The sequence below is a fragment of the Meleagris gallopavo genome, chromosome 7 (genome assembly GCF_905368555.1).
Source record: "Meleagris gallopavo chromosome 7, MGAL_WU_HG_1.1, whole genome shotgun sequence".
Lineage (NCBI taxonomy): Eukaryota > Metazoa > Chordata > Aves > Galliformes > Phasianidae > Meleagris > Meleagris gallopavo.
In genome coordinates this window covers 24,130,636-24,156,705 of record NC_139410.1, presented here as the reverse complement: position 1 = coordinate 24,156,705, position 26,070 = coordinate 24,130,636, and the positions used below count along the sequence as shown (strand labels likewise).

The 26,070-nt window shown below is 38.7% G+C and overlaps 1 protein-coding gene across 1 annotated transcript in view; it reads left to right on the top strand.

Moving 5' to 3' along the window:
* The first annotated feature begins 426 nt into the window (after positions 1-426).
* The window catches only part of CNTNAP5 (contactin associated protein family member 5), a 244,070-nt gene continuing 218,426 nt past the window's right edge, over positions 427-26,070 (top strand). Inside the window, exon 1 of the mRNA XM_085228567.1 lies at positions 427-903. Within this exon, the coding sequence (XP_085084693.1) occupies positions 828-903 (76 nt within the window). The 5' untranslated portion in view covers positions 427-827. The remainder of the gene's footprint in view (positions 904-26,070) is intronic.

Genomic DNA, 26,070 nt, shown 5'->3' with positions numbered 1-26,070 from the left:
CTTTGCCTTCCAGCTTCTCACCCTTCTGGGGGATAACCACAGCCTGTCCACTCGGCTAATCAGTTAATCAGTCAACCACAACATCCAGCTGTGTGGGATGCTGCGGTACTTTGCACGTGGTTCAGGTTCTGGGAGCACCCATCAGCCCTGTCTGAGGCTCCAGTTGAACTAGATGATCTTAGAAGCCTTTTCCGACCTTAACGATTCAATGATCCCCTGGGGGTGATGCCGAGCACCGGGACCTGTAAGGATGTATTGACACTACAAGCAGTAAGATATATGAATATATTATTTGAAAGGAAACAAACAACCGAGCTGAGGACGCTTTAAAAATGCTCCAGCCGCGGCGATACCCGGGTGGGAGGGAGGAGAAAAAAAATTTTTTTTTCTTTTCCTCCAGGCATCTGATTTACTCCGTGACTCTGATGCTTATCAACAACGCGTGAAGATTGCAATAAGGATCCTCCCTGGAAGGCGAGGAGGAGTGACTTCCAGGGGGTTGGGAGGAGGTGGAGTGCAGCTCTCGCCTATAAGGAGGTGCCCAGCGCCCGGTGCCGCTTCCAGCCGCAGCTCGCGAGGTGCATTGCCGCGGCGGCAGCCGGGCTGAGTGCTCGGCTCGGGCGCTGCCGCCGCTGTTCGGAACGGCTCCCTCGACCAGGGCCGCCGAGCAGCGTCTCTAGGCTGCCCCTGCACCCGGAGTGCCTGGATGCTGCATGGAGTAAATGAGAGGAGAAAAAAGGGAGATTCATAGAGACTGAGAAGCGCTCGGAGAGAGAGAGCGGGGGAGACAGGCGGACGTCTGCTGGCTTCCCTCCGCTGGGCTGAAGATGGATTCCCCAGCCCTCGGGGCTGTCGCTCTGCTGCTCGCCGGTTTTTGGCACCTGGGATTAGCCGCGACAAATTGTGAGTAGCGGGCGCGCGCGGAGTTCCCTGGTGTTGGGATGGGGATGGGTGGGGGTGTGTGAAAGGAGAGAAAATCCCCTGAAAGCTGAGGTTATTGCACCATAATCTCTAAGAAAGTTAGCCCGGCTCCGGTGTGCTAACCGAGCTCAGAAACGCAAAGTTGCGGCCGGATGGAAGGGCTGGCTGCTCGCCGCCGTCCTGCCGCTGTGGACGTGGGAGCGAAGGGGAACCACCAGAGCCTGCACTGCCGGCTTCTTTTCACAGCCGCTGCAGCCGCTGCCCTCCCTGCGCCGGCTGCGGGACGGGACCATGTGGCAATGAGAGCGGATCGCTCCTGTATCCTTGGTCGGAGCTGCTGGGTTTGGGCGCGTGCGGCCGCGCTTCAACGCGGGAAGCGGCGGCAGGGCAGCGCGGGTGCCGTCTGTTCTCGCTTGTCGTTCCTCTTCTCGCTCTTCGGCATTCTGGCTGGGAAACCGCAGGTCGCGCCTTTTCTCCTCCTTTTTTATCCTCTCGGAAGTTTCCCATGCGCTAAGGGCGGTGCCGCCGGGGTCCGCCCGGACGGGGCCGTCGGGGTGAGCGGAGCGGCGCGGGGCGGAGGCGCCGCCGGGGCGCGATAGCCGCCAGAGGGCGCTGTTGTTCCGCCGACGGTGCGGGGCTCTGCTCGGCAGCTGCGGGGTGCGGCCCCGCTCGTGCCCTGTGTGCTTCGAATGCAACTTCGGTACAGAGCAGGGCCAACTTCTCTATTCCGTCCGTTTTTCCTTCCTTTCTTTCTTTCTCTCCCCCCTTTCTTCTTCTCAGTCGATTAAATTATGGTTAATATGTTTTAATAACGTTCCCTCAAGCTAAATGGCAGGCGATTTAAGGCTGAGGCTTGCCGTTACTGATGCAGTCATAAAGTTAATTCCTAACACTTAAAAAGAAACTCTGCATTAATGAGTTTTAGTATTTCACGGGTGACAGCTTAATTTCCCAGTGCCAATAAACATTGAATACGCGCTCCTTCCTAAATATTTAGGAGTCAATCTTTTTAAAGCATAATGATCAATGGTTTTATTATACTGTATGGCTTTTACTTATTCATTGCTCCGTGAATTAGCACAGAATCGGCTGTAAGCGCTTTCCTAGGAGCTGAGTGAAGGAGCCCGTGAATCTGCAATAGCTGCAAGTTCTCCAGAAACCTCATTAGGTTTGGGTGTGCGGGTATCTGTATGCACGTGGGCCTCAGTAATTGCCAGAAATTCATCACCTTCTTAAATAAATAATCTCTGTGTGCCGCATCTCGGGAAAGCTGGAGATGAGTTCAGGAAACGTTGGCCCTTCCTCAGCTTTGGGCTAACAAATATCATAAATAGTTTGATAAGTACGGAGGAGTGCTTCAGGATATTTAAACATCTGCATTGGAATGTCATTCTCTTATGGTTTGTTAAGCTCCTGGACATGCTGTGCGTTTTCTAAAAGAGGAAATCTCCGAATTTCACAAATGGGAACCTTAGCACAGGCTGCTGTCAGGGATCATCTTAAGTGCTGTTTCTGTGCCAGCTCCACTTTGAGTGGTTTGGCCGAAGGAATCACATTCAGATGTTTGTTTGCTCGTTTATCAGTGAGCCTTTAACAGGCTCTTTTCTGACGAGTTCTGCAAACAAGAACAGAATGGGAGACAGATTATTGTAGTGGAAAAGGAATATGCTTCTGGGAGGCAGAATGCAAGTGGTTTAGTTTTTTTCTGGATATCTAACTCAGCATTAACTTAAGTAATTTTTCTCTTGCTTCTAAATTAGGAAACTCTAAAAAATGACAAAAAAAGAAAATCCTGATTAAGTAAAAACATTTCTTACCACTAATATATGTTTCTAATTTCTTCTTTGCAGAGTTTAGCAATTCTTTGTTTAATTACAAAGAAACAGCTCTGAAACACAACTACAGGCTAGGGGTCAGTAGACATCATTAGAGAAGATCAGAATTCCCAAATGCTAACAAAACCAAATAATTTCCTCCCAGTTTGCTTCTTGTGATTAATTTGTGGCATCAGGATTTCTCTCCAGGATACTAATTACTAGAAAATGGCTATGTATACACATACATAATATTGGAATGGGACATATACAATATCTGGTGAAACTGGAATTTCTACGTTCATCAGGTAGACAAGAAGCTTTTTTTGTTTCTTCTTTCTCCAAGTGAGGTGGAAATGGGCTGATGCTTCCTCCTATTGCCCTGAGTGGCAGTGCTGGTCTGTGTCTGCAGAAAAGAAATATGGATCATTCCTGGGTTACGGTCCTCAGTCTGGTATTTGTTTCCTTTTGTTATTTTACACATTCTATCCCTCTCCTTTATTTATCTTTCTTGACTGTTCTTTCCTACGTGGCAAGGAAGATGAAGCAGACTAAATCACCTCCTGGAGAACTGATACCTTCCAACTATCGCTGCTGAACTTATTCTCAGTAACAATGGCATTTCCATTCCTAACCCCAGCCCTCTCCTCCTCCCACAGAATCACAACCATTTGTTACCTGAACAAGAGGCTTTCAAACTTTTCAATTAAATCCAATCATGATTGTCAGGTGAAGATACAGTAATCCAGTGTGTGTTAGAATTCCAATTCCTATTGAATTTATTGAAATAGGTGGACAAAGAATGGTCCACTAACCTGCTGCAAATTTAAATCTGGCCTTAGAATAGACAGCCTTTTCAGTTAAGGGGCAGGCAGTATGTATCGGTCTGTCTATTTATCCTGAAATAGAAAAAATGTTCTTTTTGGATTTCCAGGAAAATATTTGATTTTTTTCTAAAGCAGCCTTTTTTTGGCGGTAAGTGTTAACTGATGATTTCAGTCTTCCTTTGCGGTGATCTGAATTGACAAGGGTTGTGTAGGAATCAGACAAGTGTAAGTGAAAAACTTAGAGTGGAAATTCTGACTAAATATTAGAGCCATCAAGATCAGGAGGTGTATTTTGGAGTTGTAATGGCATGGATGAGACCTGTTAGGTCAGCATTGATAAAGACAAGGGGTCTGTTAAACAGTAACCTTTATATACCTGTGGTCAGCAATGCTAAGTTTTGAAGAGATCTGCTGAAAAAGGGAGAACATTGATCTTCAGATTGTGGTCTGAGGCTTATTTTCTTGGAGGCTGAGTAAATGGAATCAGATGCGCATCTCCGGTTCTTCCTCTGCCTCTAGTACTTAAGTATTCTTCACAAGGGACAAATATTCAGATGTGCTTTCTTCCTCTTACCTTCACAAAGGAAGGAAAAAAACCTATCCAAATGTTAGCTTTTTCATGCCTTCCCATGCAACGATAGAAGGAATGAAATTTCCTGAGAGACAGGCTGTGAATGCCATTGCTGCCACAGCAAAGTCTGGTAAGGCAGTTGCTGATCATTGCCTCTCTTGCATGTTTGTCATTATCGATCATCCGATCAGTTTGGCTCAGCTAGCCCTTGTATGCTTTGGACATGCTTTCTGCCAACTGCAATCGTTTTTGCCGTTGCCAGCCCACAAGAATCTTTTCTTTTGCCAGTGGGAAATTGAATCGGTGTATCTTAAGCATGCATGGAGATAGATACTTACATGTATAATCAATGTGAGAATCTAAAATAAGTCCCTTGAGGTCAATTGAATTGATCCTAATTGGTGTGATCATGTCCTGTACTCTTTTGTGTCGTATTCATATTTGCCTAGCTGCATATAATCACTTTTAAATCCATAGTTTGTTTCCTTCTTCCTCTTTCCCTCCTCTATCGCTGCTGATGTTTTCAGCAAGTGGAGCCTAAATAACTGAATACTGAAACGAGTAAGAGTATGTATGCAGTGAGAGCATCACTTGGTTAAGCAGGAAGTAGCAGCAGACAATTTAGCATGCCTCCATAGTGTCAGGAAAAAGCAAAAACAAACAAACAGGAAAAAAAAAAAAAGTTTTTTGTTAAGCGTTGCTGAACTTGTATTATTGATAATTAATTTGTTTGTATTAATCTTGTCTCTGAATTTTCTAATTGCCCTGTCCATGTTCTTGTGGGCTGACAATACCATCTGTTCACTGGATCAGCACAACTGATGATGTTTTAAATAATGAAAACAATGCAATGTAAAACTGGGGGGGAGGGAGGAGAGGAAAGATTTGCCAAAGCAATGATTTATTGATTTACTTTAATATTATCCGCTCTGTTAATCAGTTAAAAAATTGGGAGTTCATCATGAAGTGATGCAACTGCACTTCTAAAAGTGATAAAGCAGTTCAGATTTTAGCTATTTGCTCAAAAAATAATGGAAAGTAACATAGTAAAAGAGAAAAGAAGAAGCCATTTCTAAATGTCATGATCTTACCTGATCTGTATACCAAGAGAGGTGAAAGTGTTTTTCTGGCAGAGGTTTTGCCTCTGTGTGATACTCTTTCTACATTTTAAAACCATGTGCTGAAACTCAGATAGTGTGGTCCATTTCCTGCAGAACTTTGTGCTTAGAGATAGTCAGAACATGATCTGAATAAAACAGCAGATGTTCTTCTAGGTAATGGTGGCTTTTATTTCACCCAGAGTCTATTTACCATAATGAATACGTCACCAGTGCTCAATCTCAAGACTCCTGGAGCCTGAACCTGCATGGTCACTAATAACCAAATGTACCAAATGTATGTGTGCTCCATGCAGTGAAAGAGAATGTGATGAGTTCATGGACATCTGCAAGAAGATTTTTCTTCCATGGTAGAAGTTGTTTGTGGAAAAGAGATGCATGTTTCACTTTTTTTTTTTTTTTTGAGGCTGTTTACCAGATAAGAGAGGACTTAGTTTCAGAAAGAGAGGTCAAGAAATGATTTGCATGGCTACAGTGATGGCTACAGTGCCTTAGTCACCTCTATCAGTGGCAGTGCATCTGCGTAGATTTTGTATTCATTCTTTGTTGGCACTAAATTAGGGGAGGAGTCAGGCTTATTTAGGTGTCTAGTGAATGGGGGTACAAATGTTCTTTTTAGGTGAACAAATGGATTTCCCTTTGGTTCAAGTCTTATTGAAACTGGCTCTCGGTAACTGAAGCTAGAGGAATTGTTTTGTTGTGATGGTTACCTAAGTAAATAACTCAAAGGATTATTCAACAGCATCATTGTGATTCGTGATCAGGATTTTGTTGGTGTGTTTGTACTGGGCCAGGGAAGTCCAGATTCTGGACAACAGAACTGATTCACCAATGAGGTGGATGCAGGTGCTGGAGACTTTCTGAGAAGAGTTTCTTTGGTTCCCTCCTGTCTTAGACAACTGCAGATACATTACCCCACTAATTAGTTTTATAATGTGCCAGCAGTATTTGTGTTGCACTGCACAGCTCCAAAACTGATATTATGGGATATTCTCAATACGGATTCTTAGCAACTTTTCCCTATTATTGGTACTATGTCTGAATTGCTTGTTTAATGCAATTCTTAACTTGAAAAGGCTTTTAGTGGCAAGTGTTAATGCACTCTTTTCCAAACCATTAATTGTGTGGATTCTTTATAATCTTTATGAAATAAAAAAAAAAAAACATCAAGATGCAGTGGGACACACTGGTCGCCTCTCGATCTGGTGCCCAGAAGTACCCAAAAATATTCAGTAACACATGTAGCAATGAAAACTGCTAACTACATGGTATCCTGGTGGGGGAGGCTTCCCTTTTGACATGATTGAGTCTGGCACAGAGTCTCAGAGCATGAAACAGAATTGTATGCACTACTAACTGTTGTGGCACAGTTGGAATTGCAATGGAAAGGAAATAAATACATTTTCATGTACAGTTCTATTATATGTATTGAGAAGGATTGAGTGTTGGCCCTTAGGAATTCTGGAGCATAAATTCTTCTTCCGAAGGTGCTCAGTGCACTGTGTTGCCAATATAGCAGTAAATAATAATAATAATTTTCAAATGGGTAAAATCCCCTATTTGTTCCCAACTGGGCTATAAGGAGTTGATGAATGCTATACTACCTGGATAAGAATTGGCAAGTTTCATTTCATTCTACTCTAAATGGTGAGGTATTGTTCCTTGATGACAGTAGTTCTTCAGTGATGACAGCTCATCAGCAGTCTAGGAACAGAGACAAATGCCATGTGATCTATGTCAACGATGACATAACTGTAGTCATTCTCATCTTAGTTCAGTGATGTCTCTATATGTTTGGACATAAATTGCCCCCATTTTTGCTGTAGGTGCTACAAGCCATTGCTCTCTGTTCTTCTTCTAGGTCAGAAAATCAATCCACTGAACATTAACAAAGCTGTTGTCTTTCTCTTCATGCAAATTTATCACTGTAGCAGCAGGGGAAAAGCATTTTGTTATTGGAGAATATTTGGCATGTCTGTAAAATTATGCATATGGAAAGTAGTTGGAGATGGAGACATTTCTTTGCAGAGGGAGAGGCGAGGTCACAAGGGATCTTCTCCCAGTTTCACCATTACATGTGGCAGCTTCCTAATGCACTAGAGGAGGTCTGAATTAATGGTCCAAGTGAGTCATCAGTGAACCTTTAGGAGTAACACATGCATTTATAGTAATCAGGATTGATTTATGAAAAGGACAAAAGGGACTAAATATGCTCTGAAAATGCATGTTGTAGCTTTTCCACCTCCACTCCAATGAATAATTCATCCTCTTTTAGTATCCATGAAAACAAAAACACTGTGCACAGAAGAACCCATTAGAAAAGTTAATCCCACAAATGGTTGAGCACAGAAAATCAGCTTTTGTTTTAAAAGGTAGATTTACTCAAATCTTCTCTAATTTGATTTGCCAGTGGGATGTAATTTAAATCAAACAAGTTAGCAGCATCTCTTGCTATATGAAGATCTAAATATTTAATAGATGATGAATGTCTGCCCCACACGATAACGAGCCAAGGAGCACTCCTTCTCTACAGTCCTAAAGCAAAGGGAATGCTAAAATCAACAGAAATAGCATGGTCCTCAGGAGCTAAGGTGCATCAAAAACTAAATGGAAGGGGAGAACAAGCCTAAAGCAACACCAAACAGTCAAATAACTGATAAAATATGAAACTGGACTTGTGCTTTTTTAGGTGGGCACTTGATCGCTAGACTGCCCTATACTTGGGGCAAGTGTTTGTGTGAGCATTAAACAGAGCAGCACAGAAAAGGATGGAGAGGCCTTATATAGTCCTTATTTGTCCTGAAGTACTCAGTTCAGTCTGTGTGGTTTTGTTTACTTATTTATTGTAAATTTTGTATCAAAATAACTTTCTTTTTAATTTTAGAGGAAGAACCTCCTTCAGCAACCCCTAGCAAGATTAAACAGTTATGACATTTTTCACAGAGACTGTTTGTTTGGAAAAGAAAATGAAAATTTGATGAATTTCAATCAGATGTAGCTTGCAGCATTCAAATATTTATAGATTATCAAATCCCCTTTTCCCAGCTCTGCTTCTTAAATGCAGAGCTCATCTTATATGTAATATTAATTCTCATTATTTTTGGACAGTTATTCAGTGAATTTGTGTTCAGACTCAGTTCATCTAGGATCTGGTCGAAACTCCTTGAAAATGAAAGGAATGACTCTTATTGAATTTCAGATCAACTTTCCCTCAGAAGGCAGATTTTCCAGTGTGTAAATCCTTGTTATTGTTCTCCTGTGAAGTTTATTTTTCTTAAAACCCGTCTGCCGATGTATGCAATACGAGGTGTTTGTACCTGCCAGCACAAAGAACTATTCATTTTCCTGATGGCTGCTGTTCTTTTGAGTACATCATCTAAAAGTGCTTTGCTCTGCTCTTTTGTCAGATTTTATGCCAACTTTGTATCCAACTCACTGACAACAGCATAAGTTAAAGTTGCACACCTTTTTGTATTCTTTATATATATATATATATATATATATATACACACATTACTAACAGCAGTTAGTAGAAATATAGATATTTATATAAATAATATTATGTTATTCTGTCATAATCATTTTTGTACGAGCATCACAGAAAATACTTTAAATATTCTGAAGAGCAAATAGTCTAAAAGGTATTCTTGGTTCCCTTTCTTCCAGGCAGGAGCCTGGTTGTCAGTGCTGTTGGATGGACAGATGAAAGCTTACTGCAGCCTGCAAACTGTATAGCTAGCTTTAATAGTGTTATGTATGTGGTGTTGCTTATCACAGTGCTCAGAAGTCTGCATAGATACATTTTAAAAGTTTCAATCTCACAGTTTTTACTGTCTCCTTGCTCTGAAGAAATGTATTAATGGTTATTTCCACCCAAGGTTTGTATTAGCCTCATCTTGAGCATGGGCTGAGCCTGTGCAGAACAAGGAGCTTCTGAGGCACTTTTCTGATTTTTTTTTTTCTTTTTTTTTTTTTTTTCTGGCCTGGTTTCCTAGTGGAGAACTACAGCATGACTTCTGTGCTTGAAGAAAGCCACCAAAAATTTGTTTAGCTTTGTCATTCAAGAGAGGAACATTGGCTTGGAAGCAGGTGTCATGGCCTGAAGGCTAATATTTTCAGTCACATTCCTGAGTTCCAGATGCCTCTAAAATAACTGTAACGTTAGGCATTTTAACCAATACATGAGATTTGTTTACAAATTATAAACGCTTGTCTTGAATTTTGCATTTGGTAGCTGGTGCTGCTCCCCAGGGCCTCCTTCAGAGAGGCTGTTCATGAGTCCAAGCAATCTATTTACTGCACCATTATGAGTTTGGATTACAATCTTCTTACACACCCACATCCTTCAGTGACAGTTTTCAAAAGTCTAGACTTTTTTAGACAACTAATGGAGATGTGCTTTTCATCTTTACTTTTGCTCAGAAGCTGCGGTTGGCTTTATTCGGCAAGGTCAACCAGTATGAAAGAGTGTTCTACTTTCTTAAGACCCCAGCAGAAATGATAAAAAAGGATCTTTTTACTACACTGTAAGTAATTTTCTACTTTAGAAGGAGATAGCAACCTCCATGACTCATTTCAAGACAAATGTATGCAATTTCACTTGCTTGACAGGCTTGATCCAAACCCCACCAGTTCTGTCATTGGGTCTGGACTTCAGTGACTTCTGTGAATTAAATAAGGAAGCCCTGATTTGACAGGCCTTTCTCTGATTACAAGCAGACAGTGAGTCAGAGCTATAATAGAACAGATTTTCCTCCTACCCTCTACAACCCCTAAGCCTAAGTACAATGTGATGTACAGTGCTTGTTTTCTCAACTTCATCTAATTAGCACAGGCACAAAGGTCACTATTCTAACACCTGACAGACTTTACAAGGCAACACCACAATTACAAGTGCAATTATCTGTTTTTCTACTGCAATGAAAAATGTAACATATGGAAATTAGCATTAACCCCCTAAATGTTAGGATAAAGGATGGATGTTAGAGGAAAGGCCTGGGTCTGCTGCTTGGTGGTTGTTGTTGTTGCTGTTGTTGTTTTTTTTTTTTTTAAGTTTCTCTGGGTATCTTTATGTGACATGTTTAATTGCTTTGAGCTTGAGCGTACCTGATTTGTCATCATAATTAAATATTCATCTCTTAGTGTATAAAGAGTACGCTATCAGTGATTAAAGAAAGAAACCCTTATGCCTTGACAGTGATGTAATACAGGCAATAATACTCTTGGTGTGCTGCTTTTAAAAGTACTTACAGTATCAACAAAAAGTCTTGAAACCATTGTAATCTGTGCTCTCTATGGAGACTTCCCCAGGGGTCTGTATGCAGCAGCTTTTAGGATCTCCGTGTAAACCTACAAAGTGTGAGAGCTGTGTGGTTTGGCTGTGAGTCAGGAATTTTATTTTTTTATTTTTTAGTACTGTTCCCTTCCAGTCATTTCTATGGCATGTGGGTAGAGCCACTGGTGCTAAACTAAAATTGTTTGGCAGGAATAGTGCATTTACGTTAAGTTAAAGAATAATAACCTGTTAAATATGACTATAAAGTAACATCCTGATGTAGCCAAAAGAAATGCACGATAGAAAGGTTATTCCCTTTTATTTCTTACATTAAGGGAAACTATAATCTTAGCTTAGACAGAATTTAGAGCAAATCTATAAAGTCATGTTCAAGCTAAGCTTTGTAAATTCCAAGACATGCACTTATTTCAGTATGCAGACAGGGAGGAAAAAGTTCACAGCTGGAAATGCCTGTTCTTCTCTTCCACAAGGTGCACATAAAATAATTGATTCAGACTCCTTCAAGATAGGAATGGGTTTTCTGTGCTTGGAAGTGTGAAACATGGGGTCTTCATCCTCACGGTAGGATTCCCTTGTGCCGGTGATGATAGAAGTAGTGTCTGCTCTAAAGACTACCTACAAACACATCTGCTGCTGCCTCTGCATATTCATACGTTACTGTTCAGTGTTGTCTTTGATGAGAGCTAGTGAGAACAGACAGACTGTTGGTTTGCAGTGCCTAGTGCACTAACTCACAAACCTCAGGGAATGGAGATTTTTCTGGAACAGCTCTTAACAGAAGGACAGTAAGCTCACTAATGTAGTTACTAAAGCAGCAATGTTTAGCTCTTAGACACCTATCAGCTCTGTAGAGTTGTAGAAATTCTTCAGAATAGTGATGATAGAAAAGCCCCACTCCTTCACCAATTCTTAACCTACTTTTGAGAGTAAGTATATGGAAGAAGGTGAGTACTATTCATGATATTCCAAAGCTGTGCGAATCAGTAAGATCTTTTGTTTAATTGAAGCTATTCCTGTAGGAAGCAGAGTACCAAGGAGAACATCTGTGACTATACTAGTATTTTTAAAGCCAAATGGAACAATAACATTTTTTTTTTACTTTGTGATAGCTTTGTTAGAGTGATTTTTTTTTTTTTCTTGTAATATTCTCATATATACTGGCAAAAAAAAATCTTATCCTTTTCCTTAGCGTAAGTATTATGAATAAACAGCGTGTAACACATAGCCTCACTTCATTCTCTGGAATGACCAGGAAGATCAAAGCAAAGACAAACAGTCATCAGTTATGCAAATGAACAAGGCTTAGAGCAAAGCTGCCTCTGTTAAGTCAGTAATTTGATGGGTTGTTTTTTTGATTAAGCTTCCCTGGAGGAAAGGAAAGATTTAATTAAAAAGAGATTCAAGAGGAATTCAGAATAGTAAGTCATGTCTATTTCATTGTTGCCAGAGCCTTGGAAAGTTGGTGGCTGCTGATGGAGCTGCTGAAGTGCTAAGAGGAAGGAGGGGGAAATAGGCCCACCTCCTTCATAAGTTTGGATCTCCCAGTCTGCACTACCTACTGTTTTCAGTCTTTTCTGCTCTTTCTGCAATATATACTTTATATACTTCATTCTTTTAATGGCTGCAACAATTTCGGTGGTAATAAATTGCACTGGTATTTTACAGGCAAGTAAAGTGGTTTTTTTTTCTTTTTCAAATGGATATCAGCTGCAATGGCAGAAGAGGTTGTTGATCAGTTCTGATGAAAGAAACAAAAAAGCAAGAGAGCACTCTTGGGTTCTAAGGATCCTTGGGGGAAGTTGTCTTCATTTTTCAAGTTGCATTAGGTTTCTGTTCTTGGTGCTCTCTTTATTTAATATTTAAATGTCTGCCATTCTAGCTTCAAAAAACTAGTGGCTACAAAATCTCATTAGGACTCTTGAAGTTAAGTTTTACATTATAAATGTGTTTCAGTTGAACCCAGTGAATATAATTCTTAGTGTATCATTTACAAATGTGATCGGGCATTTTGCAGTGGTACACAGGATGAACTGAAGAGTTCTCTGTACGCTCACTGAAACCAAATGTTCCAGTAAACAGTGTCAGAACTCAGAATGGTTCAACTGGAAGAAATAGTAATTAAATAGTGATAATAATTCCTACTAGTCTCTGAACATTAAAATTTATGTAGAGCTGATAAAAAGAAATTCTCTCTCTTCCCCTTCTTTTAGGAGAATTTGACTTTTTTTTTAATTTCCATCATCAAAATATTTGTTTATTAATCTTGAATTGAAATAAACAATGTTGAAGCCTGTCAATGGGATATTAAATCCTCAAAATATGCTGTTCCTGATTTCTGCTGACTGCTCAATTCATGATTTCCTCTTAGAAATATAAAACTTAATAGTGTATAGGTATACCCAGATTCTTTTTATAGATTTCTATGTGTAAAATTAACAGTACAAGATTAACATACACATCACTGTTATTACATGTAACTTCAGTTCTTTGTATGGAGCAGGACAATATTTTAGATACTGCTTTTACAGAAACCCATGTCTTTGCAATTATTGAAAAAAATTGTGGTGGAATCAAAGAGTTTCCCAATTAAATAATTCATTTCCATTTTTATATATATATTTTTTTTATTGCCTTCATTATATTCTTTTCTTTTGGCAAAAGAATCTTGTTCTCATCTTGAGTAGCTTCAATATTCTGTTTAATAAGACATTTACAGTTTTTTTTTAAGATGAATCATTAGGTTTTTGACTCTTGCATGCAGTCCTTTCAGAGTATTTCTCTAACTGTGACTTCCTAATATTTCTCGTTTAATGATGTCTAGTAAGCCCTTAATGCTCTGCAGTACCAAGTAAAAGATGTGATTAGCTAAGAGAATCTGCTTTGATTGAAGTTTCAGTTTTCCACCATGCAATTCATACTCAGGAAATTCTCTGTGGCATGAGGGGTGTATTGTTTGCATTGATTTGATTATGCTTTTATTGATTTAATTATGCCCCTTATTAAGAATACCAAAGAAATTGCCTAAGAAAGGACAGAGGGTTGCTGTTTATTTCGTCTTGCATCATAGCTTCATAGTTAACCTTATACCTTCTGAGCCATCTTCTCAGGAGCTTGCTGCTTTTTTTTTTTTTCTGGTACGAAGAAAATCAGATCCAGAAGAACCTTTATGTAGGATGTGGGCTGTGATTCATCTCTGCTTTCCCGGGTACCATATAGTGCATTCTTTTCTGTTTGACTTCAGTCCTACTCTTGTTCTGTTCAACCCTCTCATTCAGTGACTAATCTCAAAGTATCTCAAAGCCAAAAAAATCACATGGTGAACTTTTTTTTTTTCTCCATCATCTCTTTAATTCTCATCATTTTAGGTGCAGTCACACTGTCCTTTGTGTCCTTCAGGCTTACCACCGCACGCTCCCTGTAATTCAGCCTGAGAATGAGTCTTTTTACTTCTGTCCTGAAAAGTAAATTAGTTTTCAGCCCTCTCATGTTGTGCAGAGGGAGACAATCCTGCTCCCCTACTATTGGGTAAGATTAGTAGATAAGATGTGAAGTGATGGCTTATGATGAAGTCTATGTGAAGTAGAAAGAGGTGAATCTGAGAGTCTTCTGATATAATAATGAAAAGTACCAGCAATGTTCTTGATTTAAAGGAAACTGCCTTCCAAACAAACAGTTACAGTCCCTATTAGAAGAAAAAGATACGTGTAAATTTATCTGAAAATGCAGATCAGGTTTGCTTATCTTCAGGCTAAATAAGCAGCTCGTACAGAGGCATCAGAATCTACTTTACTTATTTGCTTAAGTCTAGCACCCAACTACTGTAACTATCGCTTATCTGGCTCTGGAAAACCCTTTCCTCCAAGACGTGAGGTCCAGAATCTTGTAAAAATGGGTGATGCCCATTTCCTTTGAATGCATTTATATTTGCTTATGGGTTGTATGTGTACGTGTCTATGTAGATAAGTATCTACACTTTTGTATATAAGTACAATTTTTTATATATATATATATAGTACATATATATATGTACTAACAAACATATATATTGTTATACATATTTTACGTGATAGCTTTCAGATGTTCATATTCCAAAAAGAAAAAGTAAGTCTCTTCTGCTTCTTTTGAAGCACAGCCTGGGCCCTACTCTGAGATATGTCACGTATAGCATCTCACCTGAAGGAAAAAAAAAAACAAAACAAAACACAGATTCTGGGTTTTAAATTCATGGAATTAGCATGTTTTAAAAGATCTTGCTGTTAAATCTAAGACATAAGTAAGCTCCCTGCTGGCTATTCCTGTTTGTGACAAATATATGGTTGTTTTATGTGGTAAAAAGAATTTTAAATCCTGCATCTAACATGCTGGCTGGACAGCAACATGATTAAGAAGGAGAGATTTCTTGTGTGGGCTTGAACAAATTACCAAGTTGCTCTGTGCCCCAGTTCTGCTGGAGCTTCCTACATGCTTTTTGGAAGCACAGAGAGTGGCTTTAATCACCTTTTTCTCCCTAAAAAAATGCTGACTCGGCCATGGAAGATTTGTCGGGGGATGTTGTAACATGGAAGTTATTTGCATTATTGAACTACTAGTATTTTCTTTTTTTCCTATGCTATTTGAATTAAAATCTATAATGTAAATTATTTTTATTATTACAATTTATGTTCTGTTTGAGAGTAAAGTGGGAAGAGAATAGGCTGATAACATATTCAAGATTAAATTTTTACAAGAAAGGATGACATTACTTTCTGGATCTCCTTAGAAGTATCTTTTGTAAGATAAGCTTAATTTTTTTTGTTTTGGTTTGTTTTAAAGGAAAACTTGGTGCAACGTGAAATATATAGCAAAATAACATTAGCAGAATTGTGGTTTACTTATTAATGCAGCATGATTATAAATAGGCAGTTGCCCATAACATAATTAAGGTTTATTGTTACGGAAAATTAATGGATAGAAATATTTTAACTCTCATGTTCAAAAATTCACATAATTTTTCCTGTCTGCCTGATGGGAAAGTAGTTGCTATACCAGAATAGTGAAAATAGAATATGAGACTGGTAGACTAGCCTAAATATTCATAAGGACATACGTGTGTACACCAACACATTGACACACTGTGCTTCAAAGATCAAGTGAGAGTCTCAAACCAATACTTCAGAGGCACTGTGCCAGGACTTCCATGTACTATACCTGCATACGTATTGGTTGTAAATATCCTACAGCTTACTTTGCTTGTTCTTGTTGGCAAACACAGGGCTTAAGTGAAATGATCCACAACTACCCTGGGGTCTCTCTCATGCTTGCTTTCCTGACTTTATACAGTATCTTATTTTTCATCCCTAATCTCATTACCTTGCAATCTCTACAGGGAGCTGCACAAGACTCCTATCTGCCAATAAGACAAATCCACTTGTGTTATTTTGATTTCAATTGCAGTGCCTTCTCTATTGGTGTGTGTGTGTGTGGTGCACGTGTGTCATCAAGACAAATACCACCAGGATGAGCTGGAGAATATTTCTCAGATGGTATCAGTGAAGTTGCTGCTATAAATCTTTCCTTTCCTGAGCTCTTCTTTGAAACATGCTTTTTTAGAGTATTTCTAATAGGATTTTGCCTCCTCTCATTTCCAGTCCTGTATCATTTGCCTTGGCAGACTGACCATGCCAAAGATGACTCAAAGTGAGACATTTGGCCAGTAATGTCTTTTCTTTTTTGCATTTCTGGCAAGTAGAAAACAGCATGGTGGCAGGATTTCCAAAACTCTTTTTTTTTTTTTTTTTTTTTTTTCTCTTAAGTAAGCCGGCCAAACAGGCATCGCATCTCATCTCAATTGCTTGCAATCTGAGATATGGAAGGTAACTGGTATGAAATGAGGAATATTTTTCTCCGTGTACTGTTTAGCTCTGTCTTCAGTATTTAAGTATGAAACTCAAGCTAAGACTCTGGAATCTCTTGAGAAACAGCAAAAAGAGAGATCAGCTAGTGTAAGCGTGAAGTGTGTGGAGCTGTATGTCTAGAAGATGTTTTTCTGGAGATAGGTACAGTTTCAGAATCTGTAGCAGGAAATAAACTTGTCCACAGTGTGAACAGCAGTATACATCTCATTAAAAATAAAATGAAGCTTTTGTCTAAATGTTATTTAAAAACAAGATGTAAATTTTGATGCCCCCTTGCTGAGAACTATCTCAAGCAGAGCTAAATGAAGATGAGAAGGAAAGGGAGGTGGTTTTAAATCCCCTTTATCCTTTCATTGGGACACAGGCTTTGAAAGCCATTAAAGGGCAAAGATATGCAGAGAAAAATCTGCAGAGAAATACTTCTGTAATGCACAGAATTCCACTGGAGAGATGAACTAAGAGTGTTTCAGAGTATTTTTACACGGGAAGGTTCAGTAGTTGGAATGACAAGTTGTTACCGATAAATGAGTTTGATTGTTAATAAATTTAGGCTTTTCATTTAGCTCTATTTTTAGTTCAAAGAGCCAAAATCTTAGGCTTCCTCTTTTCCCTCTCTATTTTTCTTGCTTTATTTCATTTTGCTTTATTTCTTATCTTTGCAATTCTCTCAGAGCTGTAGTAGTTTAAAAAGAGAATAAGTCTCTCCATTTGGAGAGAGGGAAACAGAATTAGGAAGGAATTACTTGCTTTCCACTTCAAAACCAGTTTCCATTTTTTAATATAAAAATGAAAATTTGAATGCAAATGGAAATATACCAAACAAGAACTTGGGAAAGGAGGCATTTTTTTCCTTCTCCTTGTTTATTCTTTATTTGATTGTTTCTGAAATGCATATTCTCTGCCAGGTAGCCTACTAACAGCCACAGACTCGAACGTTTTTATCAGACAGTGGATTCAGTCTTGTATCAGCAAAGTGACTGGAGATTTATCAGCATCATTTTAGCATGCTGGCCTGATCAAGTGATGCTATAGATTTCTGTTTCTACTTGGCATTATCCTTCATGCCTTGCAATTTGTGCTATTCATGTAAATCGGTCCCAACAATGGTATTCAAAGCCAAATTTAAACATGTCACTAAGCTATGGGAACAGAGAACATAAGCTACAATGAAATCCAGGAAGTATTGGATCATGTGATCACCTTCAGCTTAGAAATACCTAATGAATGGTAAATGCAGTTCAGTTCAGCTAAATGTTGAATAATGAGCTCGGAAACAATGATAAAAGAAAGCTGATCTGATGAAGGGCTGGCAGCACAGTAAGTGAGGAAGAAATGAAAGGGAATTATAAGAGACACGTCTCCTACAACTTTGGAGCAATGATTGAGTTTTGCTGCAGCTTATAGTATTTGCTGCAATAGCTTAGGAAAAAGAAATGTGCAGCCAGAGGAAAGCAAACCACAGGATACAAGATGTCTACTTGTGCTTCTGCAGTGGTGAACTGAGAAAACTTTCAGTTGTAGACAGAAAATATATCTTACATGTGCAATATAGGTTACTTACATATTTTACCTCACAAGTTTATCTCAATCAACAGAGAGAAGGGGAGCTGTCAGTCAGCTTAATGAACAGTCATAACATCTTCCTTTGGAGGGAGAAGAGAATCATCAACTGGTGGCTGAGTGGGTCTCCAGGTAGCTCATAACCCTCCAATTAGTATTGCCTGCATGCATCATTTGGCATGGAAGGGAGTGGGTCACCATACAGTTCTCTCAGCCCAGGTTGGGTACAACTCAACTTATCCCCTTTCTCCTAAGTGCTTTGGGCACTGCCTGTGTGTTCCTTTTTTGGCACCTGGCTCGCTCCCACTAGTGATTTTACTTTTTTTTTTTTTTTTTTTTTTTTCCTAAATCATCCAGAGCCTGTTAATCTCTTCCTAGCACTGAAAATCAGGCATCTATCCATGCATAAATGGTTCTGGGTCCAGGAGTTGAAGTACAGCTCTCCTTTCCAGCATACAAGAAGCCTCCAACATGATAGGGATTGGTCTTACGCTTATCATATACCAGGCTGGAAAAGCTGAGGGAAATGGGTAAAGAGCTTCTAAGCCTAATATCAAGGGGGGGAAAAAAAAAATTTTGGGTAGTATTCATATTGAGATGGTTTAACTAATGCACCTGCCACAGCCTCATTTTTATAGCCTGTATATTCTACAATACTCTGTTCTCTGAATATGGATTTTGTTTTCCTCATTCCTTCCCTTCTATTCCTTTTTCCATACACTAGGGAAACAACATAACTTTTGGGGCGATGGAACATTTCAGTGTCATTTGGGTTGAGCTGTGGTACTCAGTTTTACAAAATACTTCAAATAGGAGGTGTTTCTTTTTTCTAAGATTTTTTATTTCCTAAGCAGTATTTAATTAGAATTAATATTTCTGTGAAATACTAATTACAAAACAGATTTTGCAATGGAAACATTTTCACAGGTAAATAAATTTTTGCTTACTCTTAGATATTTTCAGCACAGCTTTCTTCAATGAAGCTTTTTTTTTTTAGACTGAGTCTTCTTAATTGTTGTAAAAGTCTGATGTACAAATACAACTCTGCTCTGCTGAACACTGCTAGTGCAGATCAACTCAGCAGATGGAAAACAGAGGCACATCAACACTTGACTTTTTTTTTTCCAGGTGTCTGCAGAGTAGACCTCCTTGCAGGATCAGACCAAGTGTGCTGATGCTCAGAGATTCAATCTCAAGGATACAGCAGTGTAGGAGGAAGAAGGTTGGGAATTAGAGGCAATGTGAGTTGAGGAAGCAGTCTAAATTGTAGTTTGAAGTGGTGGTAGGGAGAGTGAAGCCAAATAAAGGATCGTACGTGGGGAGAAAGGAATAAAAACAGCACAACATGATATTTAATCTTTTTTTACGTTTCTCCCTTTCCCTACCTCTGATCCTGTGACGTCTCTCTGAGAGATTTCTTCATTTAAAAACCTATTTGCTGTGCTGTGCAATTAATGTTCCTTTAACACTCACTTTCTCTGAGAATCATGGACATCTCCATTGAGCCTGTCAAAGGCTTCAGGTACCTTAAGTGAAGCAAGCTCTTTGTAAGGGTTAAACAGACACCAAGAGAGTAGCACTCAGTTGTCAACCCCAATGTGCTCTGTGAGCAATTCTTTAGAAGCCTTAAATTGGGAGGAAACAGCTCTATATTACTGGATCTTTCCTTTTTCCAATGCAGTCTCTTGCTTATCTTGTAAGCGTGTGAACTGCAAGCAAGAAGACTGTCCAGCTAAAATATCATTTACTCTGCATGCTGCTGAATGAATAATTTATTGAGCAAACTGAGTACAGCATATCTAAGCACTTGATCAACTACACTTAACTTTTTGTGTGAGTGACAGGGAAAGCCAAATGAACTTTATACTATCACAAAAGTTGATGAAATAACTTAAAAGTAGCAAAATTATTAGACCTTCTTCCTCTAAATAGTCTCTCGTGTGAGCCAGGATGCAGAGAAAATTACTACATTCAATCAATCTTCCAGTAACTTCATTTCAAACCTTTATACATATATATAATTTTGTCTTAGTTAAATATAACGCTGCTTTCTGGGTATGGAATTGCAGGTACTTATTGAATAAATTTAAAGAACATGTTTTGTAGGAGCTTCTGACATCCTGATGTGTTACATTTATCAGTGCAGGAATAGTGTTTGTGTCAGTGATGCTGTGTATTCTAAAATGCATGGTGCATAAAAATTATTGATCCTTTCTAGAAGCCCAAATTATTTTTACCTTAGCCTCAGGCTCTATTAGCAATGTGGAAAATTGAAAAGGGCTCTCAAGAAAAAACTAGCATGAGATTGAAACTGCAACCAAAGACCTGTCAAGTAGAGAGATACTTATGAATTATAATGAGCGTGATCTAAAGATGACATTATCCTTTAGGAGCCTGGTTAAATCTTTCCTCCTGTTGTATGACTCATGAAGTCTCTTGGAACAAACAAACCCAACCAATTTAAGAAATGCATTTAGAAGTGATGTACAACGAATACAGAAGGGCTTATGGTATAACGGGCAGTAGGAATAGGGCTGGAAGGGTGCTATAGGAAAGTCTCAAATTATAAAATTGGCACAGGGATCCAAGCTGGCTTCAGCAGAAATTCTGTCTTACAGCTGCAGAAATAGATGCATATTGCAGGACTCTCACTTCCCCGTTTATTGATATCCATGCAGACATTTAACTTTGGAAGGAGGGACTAACTGTTTCAGTTGCCTGGCCTTGGCTGTGTACTGAAGTTGCATGTGGTCTGAGGTGAAAGGAAACTTGTCTTTTTCTGAGCGTTTCTCAAATACCTTTCACAGGGTGACACATTAACAGCTATGTTGGCACTCACTAGTAATAATATGAGGAAAAAATATTATTCCTGTGAAATATGACTGGATTTCTGGGCCACATTTTGTTCACTAGCCACTGCCTTCACGAACTGGCTATAAGCACCTCTCAACAGTATTTCATATTGAGGAAATCTTATTTGTAATACTTTATATGGCCTTTTTTTTTTTTTTTTTTGGTGATTCAACTCATAAATATAGCTTTTTATTTCAAACTTCCCTTCCCCCCCCCCCCCCCCCCCCCAAAAAAGCACAAATTTTTGCAGAAGGTTTAGAAAGCACATCTTCACTTACCTTAAGGAATGCACTCAAATTGACCAAACATATAGACTTTTTACGAAATCGCTGCTATGTTGACAGAGTGGAAGACAAGTGCAGTGAAAGCACGTTCCAAAACTTTTTTTTTTTTTCAGAAGAAGGATTCTATCAAACTTCCACTACATACTTTGGTTCTACTAATACTGCTTTCTTGGATGTCTTCCAGGTTATATTTGTTTAGGTTTGTTGCCAAAGGAAACTGTTTGGTTTTACTGTTGTCAGCACTGTGGAGACCGTGTGAATGTGGAAAGACTCATGGGATTTTTCTCTGTTTTCATGCATTTGAGAATACATAAATCAGAAAATTGCTGGCAATGAATTATGCAACGCAGGAGATGCTTGGCCCTTTCCAGTTTCTATTCCAAAATCAATATGTGAACAACCAGTTAGAAAAATCTTAACTTGCAAGGTATCATGCAACCCACTGAAAGAAAGTAAATGCAGAAAAAAAGAGAGTTTTTTTTTATCACTGCTTCTCTGGATACATCTCAAGTGCTAGTCCAGTCTTTTAGTAGAAAGAGGTTAGTACCTCCTGGAGTTATTTCCTCACACCATACAAATAAGCACTTCTTTCAGGAGTAATGTATGAACTCATGATGCACCTATGTTTAGACAGCTGTAAACTAAATTAATTGTAACACAATTGATAAAAGCTTGCCTAGAGAGATGATATTACCAATTAAACTGTGATGCATTAGACATACTGAAAATCAGTTTTATTTTCCACTGTTACATAACCCAGTCAAAATTTCCTGTGGTGACTGAGCTGAGATTAGAGATAGCTGAGATTTCTCCATTGATTTTGCTTTTACACAGCAAAGGGATGGAGTCTAGCCCCATGCGTTTGCCTGGAGGGGAGACCAGGGAGAAATTTAATTGCCTTGTTTAGCTATTTATCGCTTATCTGCCAGATGGGGATGGTGGTTATGCCAGGGAGGAACCTAGCTCTCTGGCAGGGCTGCTGTCAGCTGCTCTGCCCTTCAGGACACAGAACCTCGTGTCTGTCTCCATATTTATGTGTATAGTGGCAAGTAATGGTGCTCCCTGTGTGAACACTTCTACTTTTTATTGTGAAAATAAATATTTGGGTATGAATTTCAGAATCAGAAACCAGTAGGCATAATGATACACATTGCTTCCTTTTGTTCTGAGGTCTTCAAGAAAAGATCTTGTGTTTGCATCTGTCTAGTTAGATGTTAGACTAACAGTACCCACTCTGATGAGTTACAATACTGAAGACGTGGTAGAGAACTGCTGCTTATCTCTTTGTCAATACTTAGGCAGATACCTTGTTTAAGGAGTATTTCTAGATGGCTAAGATCATATAAATTCAACTAGTTTTCTTTCAATTATTATAGTTATTTCAAAGTTGAATGCAAGCTTCCCACAGACTTGCTATATGTGAGATAAAACCTTTCATTTTGTGAAGCTAAGAAAGTGTTCTGTAATACTGCCTGCACTGAGCAAAGTGCTTTGCCCTACACATCACACTTCATCTCCTGGTGAGGAGTAAGTTCCATTGCTCTAAAACAGTCTCTTTTTCAGAGGGCAATGGGAAACCAATCTCATTTAGAAAGCTCAGTAAAGAATCTTTTTTAGACATTAAATTCTATGTTAGGATGTAATCTCAAGTTTGGGGAAAAATGAGGTCTTCTTGTCAGGTTGCATCTTATCATTTGGGAAGCCTTTATCAGGGTAAATGGATAGCATTGTAATTACATTTCCAAAACCTTTACCCTAACAGAAAATTATTTTTCACTGATTAAAATGTGGTTCTCCTGATACTGACTTGGTGCTTGGAACTAATTTTGAACAGCTGCCAATAGTTGTATCATTTCATTTTTCATTTTCTGGCCACTTTAAATCATGTTCATTTGTTAAGACTTTTTCAATTCCTGATATGCTGTCTAAAAACAATGAACTTGTAAATCTTGGATGGATTTCAGCTATTAGTCATATGAATGATTTTGTCATGATCTGTAAAGTGTAGCTTGACATCAGTGTTGAAGGCTACCTCGCTGCAATTTGAATTGTGTTGGAACAGCTTTGCCAAGGCTGTATATGGAGATTTTGACCTTGCATGGATGTCAAAGCCTCATGGGTGAGAGTCTTTGCACAAGTCTATTGTAATCCTCCTTTGAATTCCTGCATGCTTCATCCTGCTGTTGCGTCTTTTCTATAGTCAGAACTGAACTTCTGAAGATGGACCCTGCCCTTGTCTATAGAGACAAACACAGAGAGTTAGAAATACAAATGAAAGGCTAGGGTCACAGGGGTCTAGCCTAGGTGATGGCTGTCATGCTGCTTGCTGATAATTTCCTGTGGAAAAGTTAGTGCATCACAAACATCAGTGTCAGCTGTTCCCCTAGGGACACCATTGACAGCTCATCTCTGCCAAGGTGAAGCTTGCTCTTTCTTGCTGAAGAAATTATTTCAAGGTAAAAGCTTTCTTTTAAGCAGCTTTGCCTGTAATAGGTGCTGAACATACACATACTGAGGAATGTTGGAGTAGTGTATTGTGCCAGAATATATGCTTTTATTTTTTTCAGATACATTCCCAATGTCTTTACCTCTACTCAAGGAGGAGCAGGCTGATGATGTTCAGTTGTTCCTAAACCCACCTGGTAGATGAGCAGGCATGTTCTTCTCTTTTTCCATGCCATCCTATAAAATAAAAGTATTTACTCATTGGTTGTGATGAATTCTTTGAGGCTATTTTGTGCCCTGCTACTACAGCGTGTTCAAATAGTTAGGAAACGACTGTTAATCTACAAGCATTGTTAATGATCTTCTAGTTGAAGGAAGTTTGGAGAATGCTGGAATAGATGTTATTATGAGCTATGCACAGGAATTCCCCAGACAAAGCTAGCTGGATTTTATCATTCCTTTTAGTGTCCAAAAACAGTTGTTCTTCCACATAGTAGTGACAAAACAGTTTATGCTTTTTCATATTTTGGCAAGTTTTATGCAAGTCATAACTGGAACCTCATGTGACTGCTATTTGCAATCACCTACTGTTACATCAGCATTCAATTATGTTCTGTGGATCTGGTAACGCATCATTGGATGAGGGTAAAACATGCAGAAGAGCAAAAAGGCTGACAAAATCCGTATTCTTTCAGACAGTTCTGAAGGATTAAGATAACTTGAAGGAAAATTTGAAAAAGTTGATTTTTTTTTTTTTTAAGAAACTTCTGAACCTCATTTAAGTATACATTTGTAACATCTTCATATCTAATTAGTGATGTTCTTGCTGTTACAGTGTGCAACATTTTCTATAGACCTGAGATTTTTACAAATTGCTTTTTAAGTACAGCTGTTGTTAGATTCAGTTTTGCAGATAAAAATACAGAGAGAATATTAGGGAAAAGTTAAAGTACTGTTACAATTTAAAATAAGTTTTAGTTCAGAGTTTGGGCTTTAGGTGGGAGATAAAGGCATTGTGTGAGTTCTGAATTCTGTGACAGCCAGTGAAGTGCATGGAGAGGAAACACTGTGTAAGAGATTTCAGAGGTCACACCGTAAAAGAGATTCCTACTTCAAGGTTACGTCAGTACCTGATTTTTCAAATGGCTTACTTTAAATGTCAAGAAAACAAACTTTTTTTTCATTCTACTCCTGATGTCCCCTGTTGAATAGTTTGTCAAAAATTAAATCAGACATATAAAATACTGTAGATTTCTAGTAAGAATTGAGGGTTCTGACTCCAATTAAAATCCATATGTGAGCAAGAGTTTTTCCTAAATATAAAAAACAGTATGTTCCTAGCACTGCTCTTAGTCTTTGCTTTTTGGCTATATGAGGAAATTTATCTTTAAAAATAAATAACTAAAATGACAAGAAGATACTGTGTAGTTTTCACTTAATGAGATGAAAAATCTTTGCTTCAGTAATCTTAAAACAGGGAGGGGAAAAAAGGACACAGATGATAACAGATGCCATGCTTTGATATAGCTGCTCTTGAAACATTTTTCTCCCCAATTTCTCAATATCCTGCATTTCAAATCATAATGGGATGAAGGAGGGAAAATTTTCATGTTGAATTTTTGCTAATTTGTAAAGGCCAAAGCCTAACTAATGTACATTTCTCAGTACAGTGCCTCAGCAAGTTCATGTGGCTGTTCATTCGAAAGACTCATTAGGGACCTAATCCATCTCTCATGCTGCTGTTGTAATGAAAGTAAGAGTTACAAGGACAATGAGATTTTCTTAATTTAGGGAAAAGAGGTGCAGTGCTATTAAAGCTCTCACCATCCTAATTAAGTTGTGGAAAAAATATGAGTAGAATCTTCATGGCATTTACACTAATTGCACTTAGACTGTGGCTAGTAATGATGGCTTCATTAATGCAACAGTAGTTTTGGAACAATATACAGAAAGTTTCCATTAGATGATATGCTACTGCATTCTCTGTATCTATTTATTAGCTGGTTAGCCATAGAAAGAATTCTGTAATGATAGTACATAGACAAAGGTTGACTTTAGGCAAGTTCACTGTTTTTAAACAGAGCAGAACCTGAGTTTATTTTTTTACTTTTTGTTTTTGTTTGTAGGGGTTGGGGCTGGGGGAGAGGGAGTGAAATTTCCAAAGAAATGAAGAGGAGTATAGGAGTCTTCAGCACAATGAAGCTCATGGTTATAACTCAGAATCTGATAGTTTATTTTCTTCTTCTAAAATTGGTAGCAGCAAATTTCACAAAAATTTAGAAGTCCTGCTTAGAGGTGTCAGGTTTTGCTTCATTGTCCATACTTCTGGGCTTTGTATGTCTGGCAGTAAGGGCTTTTCAAGAATACATTTGAGTTCCTTTGGAAAAATGGCAGTGATTTATAAAAGGAGTTTTAAAATGTTGAATACGTATTTCATACATTACAGGTGGGTGTGAGCTGCCTTGTCATGGAGGTGGGAAGCATACT